Source organism: Bos indicus, chromosome 18, assembly GCF_029378745.1.
Source record: "Bos indicus isolate NIAB-ARS_2022 breed Sahiwal x Tharparkar chromosome 18, NIAB-ARS_B.indTharparkar_mat_pri_1.0, whole genome shotgun sequence".
In the NCBI taxonomy this organism is placed as follows: Eukaryota; Metazoa; Chordata; class Mammalia; order Artiodactyla; family Bovidae; genus Bos; species Bos indicus.
In genome coordinates this window covers 50,237,098-50,247,024 of record NC_091777.1, presented here as the reverse complement: position 1 = coordinate 50,247,024, position 9,927 = coordinate 50,237,098, and the positions used below count along the sequence as shown (strand labels likewise).

Here is a 9,927-nt window from a genome sequence, read left to right as displayed (position 1 = left end):
AATTAAAAAAAATAAAAGATGTATATTGTGGGGAATTCCCTGGTGGCCTAGAGATTAGGGTTTTGGGCTTTCACTGCTGTGCCCCAAGTTCAGTCTCTGGTTAGGGAGCTGAGATCCCAGAAGCCAGGCAGCATAACAAAAAAAACATACATACATACATATATGTATGTGTGTGTATGTATATGTGTATATATATATATATATATATATTTATAGTGTAAGGATCAGAGAAGGCTTCTAAAGCATTCAATATGTTAAATTTCCTAAAGTCTGCTCCCCTGAACTGCCAATCCATGTTTCCGTCCCATTGTTATCCAGGCCAGAGCCCTGGGCCCTGTCCTGCACGGCTCCCTCCTTTGCCCATAACCGGCCAGTCCCTTGGCAGTTCCTCCTGGCCTCCTGAGTGTCCCATCCACCTGCCTCCCCCGCCTCTCCCACCTGGACTCTGCTGCAGGCTAGGGGCTTCCACTCTTGCCCCCTCCAATCCACTCTTCTTCGCACAGTAGCTTTCTGACACTCAAAATCTGACCCTGGGGAGTTCCCTGATGGCCTAGTGGTTAGGATTCGTCTCTGTCACTGCTGTGGCCTGGGTCTGATCCCGGGTCGGAGAACTGAGATCTTGCAAGCTTTGAGGCCAAAATTTAAAAATAAGTAACTAAATAAAATTTTCAACCTGCCTTTTTCATTCAAAGTCCTCCTGTGGCTCCCCAGGGCCCTCAGTTGTTGGTGTCTAGTCACCAAGTCGTGTCCGACTCTTTTGTGACCCTGTGGACTGTGGCCCACCAGGGTCCTCTGTCCATGGCATTTCCCAGGCAAGAATGCTAGAATGGGTTGCCATTCCCTTGTCCAGGGGATTTTTCCAACCCAGGGATCAAACCCACTTCTCTTGCATTGGCAGGTGGATTATTTACCAGAGCCACCAGGGAAGCCCAGTGCTCTCAGAACAAGGTCCAGACTCCTTAGCCTGACACTCAAGATCCTTTGCAACCTGGCCTCGCTTTATTCACGCTGCCCCCTCCCCAGGGCAGCCACAGGCAGGGGCAGGGGTTTTCTGAACACAGACATACCCACAAATACCCCAGCTTGGGAAGCCTGCAGCTCCTCACCTCTGTTTAGGAATGTCCCTTTGCTCTCTGCCCAAGGCCCATGTTCAGGCTCCCTTCTCTTTCGACCTTTCACCTCTCCAGCCTCTCCAGGGTTCCGCCCCTGGGCGGGGGAGGGGGGTGCCCTACCTGGCACCCCACCCCCCCATTCCAGCCAGGGGCTAAGGTCTCCAACAATAGAACCAGAGCCACTCAGCAACGCTGGAACCCATTCGGGGGGGCCTGGGGCCCCTCATCCCAAGCCGGGAGGGCTTTGGGGGAGGGGTGCAGCCCCTGGCAGACTCACCGTGTGGCCCAGGGGTCTGGGGGTTGCCAGGGAGGTGGGGGCGAACCTTGCAGGGCAAGGCACGAGTGCGGTCCTTTTTCCCCCACTGTGGGGGCCTCGGGGCCAGCGTCAGGGCGGGAGGCCTCGGAGGCAGAGCCCGTGGAGCAGGGGTGGCAGCAGGCCGGCGTCCAGAGGCAGGGGCACCATGGCCACCATCCAGTCGGAGACTGACTGCTACGACATCATCGAGGTGCTGGGCAAGGGCACCTTCGGGGAGGTGGCCAAGGGCTGGCGGCGAAGCACAGGCGAGATGGTGGCCATCAAGATCCTGAAGAACGACGCCTACCGTAACCGGATCATCAAGAACGAGCTGAAGCTGCTGCGCTGCATGCGGGGCCTGGACCCCGAGGAGGCCCACATCATCCGCTTCCTTGAGTTCTTCCATGATGCCCTCAAGTTCTACCTGGTCTTCGAGCTGCTGGAGCAAAACCTTTTCGAATTCCAGAAGGAGAACAACTTCGCGCCCCTCCCCGCCCGCCACATCCGCACGGTCACCCTGCAGGTGCTCCGGGCCCTGGCCAGGCTCAAGGAACTAGCCATCATCCACGCTGATCTCAAGCCTGAGAACATCATGCTGGTGGACCAGACCCGCTGTCCCTTCAGGGTCAAGGTGAGTGCGCCATCCCAGGGCAGCAGGTCCCCTGCTCCTGTTCCTCACCCAGCTTCCCCCAGCCCTGGGGTCTCTCCTTGACTCTGAGGTCTCCCTGGGTCCCCCCTCCCCCTCTGAGGTCTCTCCCTCCTTGTCCACGATGGTTCTGCCCACCTCCTGGCTCTGAAATTCCTCTTCCCCCATCCCAGTCCTGCACCCTCTCCCTGCCAGTCCTGAGGTCTCCCCGTCCTTGTTCCATTCTTAGCTCAGCTCCTCTGTCCTGCTCCTATCCCTGCGACGTTCTAGTGGGGGAGACAGTGAAAGTGAAAGTGTTAGTCGCTCAGTCATGTCCGGCTTTTTGTGACCCCACGGACTGTAGCCTGCCAGGCTCCTCTGTCCATGGGATTTTCCAGGCAAGAATACTGGAGTGGGTTGCCATTTGCTTCTCCAGAGGATCTTCCCAACCCAAGGATCGAACCTGGGTCTCCTGCATCACAGGCAGATTCTTTCCCATCTGAGTTCCAGCGGAGGAGATAGAGTCTCCAAGATAAATGAGAAAATAAGATATGTGAACAAGAAGGAGACAAGATGAAATCAGGAGGAGAAGGATGTGGGGTGGTGATGAGTGAAACTTTAGGTTCTGTGGTCAGGGAGGCCTCCCTGAGAAGGTGACATTTGAGGGAAGGTTTGAAAGAAGGAGGGAGCTGTGTTGACATCTGGGGGAAAGCATCTGGGTAGAAGGAGCAGCCAGTGCAAAGGCCCTGAGGCAGGAGTAAGTATATGAAAGTGTGAAACTGAAGGTGTTTATCGCTTCTCGGCCTTTAGGCTAAGATCAAGGGTAAAAGTGTTAATCGCTCAGTCCTGTCTGACTGTTTGTGACCCCATGGACTGTAGCCTGCCAGCCTCCCTTGTCCATGGGATATTTTCAGGCAAGAATACTGGAGTGGGTTGCCATATCCTTCTCCAGGGGATCTTCCCAACCCAGGGATTGAACCCAGGTCTCTTGCATTGCAGGCAGATTCTTTACCATCTTATATATAAATGCATATGTACAAGTATGTGTGTTTGAGGAGCAGTGAGGAGGCCAGCGTGGCTGGAGCAGAGTGACTGAGGAGAAGAGGGAGGAAACAAGACCAGGGAGGGGATGGGGCGGTGGCATACGGGGCCTTTAGGGTGGAAGCACTGGAGGATCCTGGGCTGAGGAGTGGGTGTAGTCTAACGCAGGTGCTCACGGGCTCCCTCTGGCTGCAGGAGGGGAACTGAGTGAGGGGCCTGAGCAGAGAGAGAGTGTGACTGCCCCGGGTCCAGGTGGGTGGGGTCACCGGAGAGAGATGTGTGTTGGGGGTGGGGGGTTCCGGGTAGATGTTGTTTCTTTTGGTCACCCCCGTTGGCTGGCGGGAATCTTAGTTCCCTAGCCAGGGACTGAACCTGGGCCGCGACACTGAAAGCTCGGAGTCCTAACCACTGGACCACCAGGGAGTCCCTCGGGGTAGATTTTAGAACAGGTTATTGTACGGCAGAAACCAACACAACGTTGTAAAGCAGTTTTTCACCAATTAAAAAAATTATTAAAAAAAAGATTTTAGAACAGGGTTTGCTGGTAGATCTGATGTGACGTGTGAGAGAGGAAGTGAGGGAGGCCGAAAGCCTGTTGGCCTGAGTGGCTGGAAGGACATCGGCAGGATCCTTCATTGTGAGTTTGTTCATTAGCATGTTCTGAGTGCCTACTCTGACCCTTCTGTCTGCTTACAGGTTTGTTACTCTCTGACGATGGGTCTGAACTAAGAGCCTTGTGAGGGCAGGGCCAGGGGCGTTTTGGTCACTTCTGTGTGTTTAGCATCTCCCAGCATAGCACCTTGGTGGAGTCAGTGCTAAATGAACATCAGAGACACAGGGAGATACAGAGACAGGAAAAGGCAGATCATTCTGCCCCAACAGATGGAGAGAGAGAGACCCCAGGAAGGAGAGATTCCCGCAAATAGAGCAGGAGACAAACAGGACAGAACCACAACACCTGGTCTGCGTTGGCAGCCCCGCCTCGTTTGTGGAATGAGTGAATGAATGAATGAATTCCGTGAAGGCTGACTGAATGATCGGGGTCATCCACACTTTCTGGGATTCAGGCCTCAGCAGTCTGTGTTCCGAATCCAGATCAATAACCATTTGGGGTAACACTGCCTTCTGCAGATAGACGGTAAGGGATGGCTGAATGAAAAGCAGAATAACTCAGGGAGGGAAACTGAGGGAGAGGCTGAGATACGGTCACAGAGATTCAGAGTAAAAATGGCAGACGGCTCCCCCGGAGGCATGGCAAGACACACGGGTTTTCAGTCATTCACAATGTGACTTTGACAGGTGTTCATCGAGCACCTGTGTGAACCAAGGGCCGGGGGGGTGGGTGTCAGCAATGCTTTAAAGAAGAGGACTTGGGTTTCAGGGTGGTGTCCTTCTAGTGGGCCCGAGAGAGACAGAGATGAGAGATACCGACAAGCAACGAGGAGGCAAAGAAAAGACAGAGACACCAACCCAACAAGAGACAGAAAGAAAGAGAATGACAGGGATAAAAAAGTCAGTTCATACATTCATTCACTCTCTCCTGGGCCCCCACCATGTGCCAGGCGCTGTTCCATCCATCTAGGGATGTGGCAGCGAATAGATAAAATCCTTGCCCTCGTGGGACTGATGTCCTCGTTGGATAGAAAAGCAATGAACTCCATACAAAAGTAAAATATATGGTATGTGAAATGGTGTTATGAGCTATGGAGAGGGACTTCCTTGTGATCCAGTGGCTAAGACTCAGCGCTCCCAGTGCAGGGGGCCCGGGATCTAGCTCCTGGTTAGGGAACTAGATCTCACATGCCACAACTGAAAGACCTCCTGTGCTGCAACTAAGACCTGATTCAGCAAAAAAAAAAAAGAGCTATGGAGAAAACCAGGGCTAGGGAAGTAAGTGCGGCTTCCAAGGTGGGGCTAGTGGTAAAGAACTCTCCTGCCAATGCAGGAGACATGAGACGGGGGCTTGATTCTTAGGTTGGGAAGATCCCCTGGAGGAGAGCATGGCAGCCCACTCCAGTATTCTTGCCTGGAGAATCCCATGGACAGAGGAGCCTGGCGTGCTACAAACCATGGGAGTCGCAGAGTCAGATATGACTGAGCGACTTAACACGCACACAGGGAGGTGGGTGAGAAGGGTGGGGTGTGCTGTTTTTGATAGGATGGTCAGCAGAGGGCTCCCTGAGAAGGTGACATTTAAATAAAGACGAGGTAAGGGAGGCAGCCACGTGGACATCCAGAGGAAGAGCAAGCTAGGCCCAGGGAACAGCCAGGGTAAAGGCCCTGAGTGTGAGTGTGTCTGGGTTGTTCAAGGATTGCAAGAGGCTGGTGTAGCTGGTGCTGCGTGACCATGGGGAGGGGATTGTCGAGGCAGATTGTGGGAGTCTTGAGGACCAAGGGATGAAGGCTCCGGCTCTTATCACAGGATGTGGTAAAGCCACAGGAAAATTCTGAGTAGGAGAGTGACGTGATCTGACTCAGATGGTCACAGGATCCTTGGGGCTGCCTGTGAGAATCAGATTGGAGGGCTGGCGGGGCGGGGTGAGGGTGGGCAGGGGAGGAACAGGGAGACCAGCAAGGAGGCCCTGACGTTAGTGGCTCAGTCGTGGCCGATTCTTTTGCGACCCCACGGGCTGTTGCCCGCCAGGTTCCTCTGTCCATGGAATTCTCCAGGCAAGAATGCTGGAGTAGGTTGCCACTTCCTTCTGCATTTTCTTCCCCAGTAGTCTAGGTGGGGGCTGAAGGAAGACAGGACCGGGGTGGGGGCTGAGAATGGGACACAGAGTGAGCAGAAGAGAAAGTGGATGGAGTCAGGAAGATTTGCTGATGGACAAGGCATGGGGGAGACAGACGAGACAGAGGCTAACCCCCAGGGGCATACGTTCTGGTGGAGATAGAGATCGAGAGACCAGCACACAAACCAGAAACAAGGGCTGGAGGAGAGAGGGACATAAAGAAGAGACCTAGATTCAGAGGTGCAGCACTAGACAGTCAAGTGGCAGATGCAGAAGGACCCCACCGAAAGACGCCAGGGGAGGCTCATATGGGCTACACCTGCCCAGCTGCCTCCCTCCTCCTGCCAGGTGATCGACTTTGGCTCGGCCAGCATATTCAGCGAGGTGCGTTACGTCAAGGAACCCTACATCCAGTCCCGCTTCTACCGGGCCCCCGAGATTCTACTGGGGCTGCCCTTCTGTGAGAAGGTGGATGTGTGGTCCCTGGGCTGCGTCATGGCCGAGCTGCACCTGGGCTGGCCCCTCTACCCGGGCAACAATGAGTACGACCAGGTGCGTTACATCTGTGAGACGCAGGGCCTGCCCAAGCCCCACCTGCTGCATGCCGCCCGCAAGGCCCACCACTTCTTCAAGCGCAACCCGCACCCTGACGCCGCCAACCCCTGGCAGCTGAAGTCCTTGGCTGACTACCTGGCTGAGACCAAGGTAGGGGGGACAGGTGGGGGCGAGGGCAGTCAGTGTGAGCAGTCTGCTGCACCCAGAAGAAAAAAAATCTAGGTTAGATCTCAGAGAGGACCGGAAGCTTGGCGGGTGGGGGGGGGGCGGGGGGCGGGATGCAGGCTGTGGAAGTTGTTACAGCAAGATGGATCTGAGTGAGACCCTGCGTGGGACTGGAAGTCAGGGCAGCCACCTCTGCAGCCAGAATCATCAGAGTTGTGCGGCAAGAGTCTGGATGAGACAGCAGAGAGGACTGGAAGTCTGGGCCAGTCCGGTGGGAGCTGTCACAGGAATAGAGGGGTCTGAAGTACCTGGCAGACCTTAATAACCCCTGGGAGAATGGTCTGGGCTTGACTCGTTGGAGGCCTGAGGGCTGGGATCAGACATGGGGATCAGCTGTGGCAGCCAGAGGGGTCAGCATTTGATTCCAAAGGAGGCAGCCCTTCTGCTCGTTGCTGACAGAGGCTGCACCCATGGCTCAGGGAAGGACTGGAGGGCTGGGGCAAGAGCCAGCTCGGGTCAGTGAGAGCCCTGGGTTAAACAGGAGGACCACAGGTCACGGTCAGCCATTCTTCCTACAGCAGTAGGCGGGGTCTGGCTGAGATTAGAAGGGGCTTCTCTTGGTAGGGAGCAAGTATGACCTTCCCAGCAGTAAGAGAGCACCAAGTCAGATCCCAGGCAGAACTGGAAGTCAGGGTTCCCGTGTGCAGACTTCATAGCCACGAGAGAGCTCTGGGCCAGACTGGAGGGCCAACTGGAAACTAGGGTGGGGGGTCAGATGTGGGCCCCTCAGCAGGAGAGCCTGGGGCCGGAACTCCGTGCCCACCCCTGCTGCACCCCGTGTCCCACCAGGTGCGCCCACTGGAGCGCCGTAAGTACATGCTCAAGTCACTGGACCAGATCGAGACAGTGAACGGCGTCGGGGCAGCCAGTCGGCTGACCTTCCCGGACCGCGAGGTGCTGGCGGAGCACGCCGATCTCAAGAGCATGGTGGAGCTGATCAAGCGCATGCTGACCTGGGAGTCGCACGAACGGATCAGCCCCAGTGCTGCCCTGCGCCACCCCTTCGTGTCCATGCAGCAGCTGCGCAGCACCCACGAAACCACCCGCTACTACCAGCTCTCGCTGCGCAGCTGCCGCCTGTCCCTGCAGGTGGAGGGCAAGCCACCCACGTCGGTCTTGGCCGCCGCGGAAGATGGGCCCCCCTACTACCGTCTGGCCGAGGAGGAGGCGGCCATGGGCCTGGGCAGCACAGGGGGCAGCGGGCCCTTCTTCCGAGAGGAGAAGGCCCCCGGCATGCAGAGGGCCATCGATCAGCTGGACGACCTGAGCCTGCAGGAGGTGGGGCGTGGGCTCTGGGGCGAGACTCATGCCGACGTGGTCCCCGACGTGCTGGCCCCGCTCAAGGCTGCCGCTGTGGGCCGCCGGCTGCCCGAGTCCAGCCCTGAGCCCATCCTGGCCTTCTACAGCACCCGCCTGGTGGGCCGCCACAAGGTCCGCAAGGCACCGGCAGGCTCCAAGTCTGACTCCAACTTCAGCAACCTGATCCGGCTGAGCCAGGCCTCACCTGAGGACGACGCCCCGTGCAGGGCCAGTGGCTGGGCAGAAGGAGAGCGCCTTGGGGCCTCTGCCGAGCCGCCTGTCATCCCACAGCGTGACGGGGATGGGCCAGACATCAAGGACATGACCATGGATGCTGAGGTGAGCTGGGTGGGGGTGGGGGGGCAGCCAGGGTGCAGGTGATTCTGGGGTTGGGGCACAGGGAACCAGCCTGGCCTCCCACACATCTGAGTGGCCTGTAGTTGGTTCAAGGTCCAACACACACTACTAGCCCACCCTCGGGATGTGATGAGGCTCAGCAAACACTAAGACACTCCTGTGACAAGGTTCAGCAAACATGAACCCATATTCAGGCTGTGTAAAAACTCAGAACATCGTAATCCACATGTGGTAACTGATAGAGGCCCAGGACTCTGAACAAGACCGTAGCACAGCTCACCCACCTCCAGGAAGATGGGACAGAGGCTCAGCAAACAGTCCTTCAGGACACATTAAGGTCTCAGCAAACACTCCTTCAGGACACATTAAGGTCTCAGCACACACCATTTAAGCCTCCAAAATGTCGAGAGGGTTCAGGATGTACAAAATTGTCCTCAGGAAGTCACAAGAAAGCAGTTGGGACCGAAGGAGTCCACGAGCGGGCAGGCTGGCTGTTTTCAGGGTGGAGGTGGGATGTGGGGAGGGGGCTTCCTGGATGATGCCCATCTCTGCTCCTCCCCAACAGAGTCCAGGCCCTGAGCTCTTCGACCCCAACAGCTGTTCTGGGGAATGGCTGAGTGAGCCAGACTGGACGCTGGAGGGCCTCAGGGGGCCACGGGTTCAGGGGCTCCCCCCACACCACGCCCACCCACATGGTCCACCCCGGGCCACCAGCTTTCTGCAGCACGTCGGCGGGCACCACTGATGGGTGACCCCACCCCTGCCCATCGCTGGGGGCTGCGCTGACGGGGCTGGCAACCCCTTCCTCAGAGCCATCCCCTGAACCGACAAATTATTCTTACAGAAAGATAGTTATCCAGAAATTCCCCACCCCCCCGCCGCCCACGGTGCATGTCTAAACACAAACCCCGAACACAGAAGGGTTTCGGGGTCTGACCTGTGGCCCCCTGGGCCAGAGGGATGCAAGAAGGGGGGGGGCTTCACCCCACTGGCCCTGAGCACGCCCTTGGCCCTGCCACCTCTGTTTATTTCAATAAAGAACTGTTCAGCAGTATTGCCCCATGCCTGTTCTCCTTGCCTGAGGCCTGAACTGGCACGGGGGGCGGGGTTCAGGGGGGGGACCCAGGCGCTGTTCTCCAGTGCTGCACCCAGTCCACCACAGGCTCAGGCTGGAGCCTGCACTCAGCACACTGCCCCCTCCCTGGAACACGCTGGGTGCCTGGCATGCAAGAATTCACCATCAGAACATGCTCAGCATTCAGTAGGTGCCAACCTGAGCTGGCCAGATGCCCAGTTCTTATTGTTTGTTGACCTGTCCTTGCCACAGGTGACGGGCTTGGCATGCACATATCCATGCTCGGGACATGCGAGACGTTAAGTTCACGCTCAGTACCCACGCCAGTGTCCAGACATGCGAGTCCACCCTCAGTCCACGCTATTGGTGGCAGTGGCTTGGCGCGTGCTCGTGTGGCTCGGGTCATGCTGAGTGTGCAGCACACGTGGCCCCATGCTGGCTCCAGGAGGCTCAGTTCATGTCCACCCACGAGGTCACACACCCATGCTCAGCACACACCAGCTAGCATGCATCATACACCGAGCATTCAGCACACCCTGGCCCATGCTGGTCACCCATTGAGGGCTCAGCACACATCAGACACGTGCTGAGAGTCCAATGCACACCAAACC

The 9,927-nt window shown here is 56.9% G+C and overlaps 1 protein-coding gene across 1 annotated transcript; it reads left to right on the top strand.

The window, feature by feature from the left end:
* Positions 1-226: 226 nt before the first annotated feature.
* Positions 227-9,895, top strand: HIPK4 (homeodomain interacting protein kinase 4). The gene is made up of 4 exons (XM_019979289.2): positions 227-2,038; positions 6,154-6,510; positions 7,375-8,223; positions 8,807-9,895. The coding sequence occupies exons 1-4, from the start codon at positions 827-829 to the stop codon at positions 8,984-8,986; spliced, it is 2,598 nt and encodes an 865-aa protein (XP_019834848.2). The 5' UTR covers positions 227-826; the 3' UTR covers positions 8,987-9,895.
* Positions 9,896-9,927: the final 32 nt, after the last annotated feature.

Excerpts from the sequence above, each read along its gene's own strand:
- HIPK4 (XM_019979289.2), top strand. The coding sequence starts at position 827 with ATGGGTTGCCATTCCCTTGTCCAGGGGATTTTTCCAACCCAGGGATCA. Across the intron at positions 6,511-7,374 it reads ACTACCTGGCTGAGACCAAG|GTGCGCCCACTGGAGCGCCG; the intron begins GTAGGGGGGACA and ends GTGTCCCACCAG. Across the intron at positions 8,224-8,806 it reads ACATGACCATGGATGCTGAG|AGTCCAGGCCCTGAGCTCTT; the intron begins GTGAGCTGGGTG and ends CCTCCCCAACAG.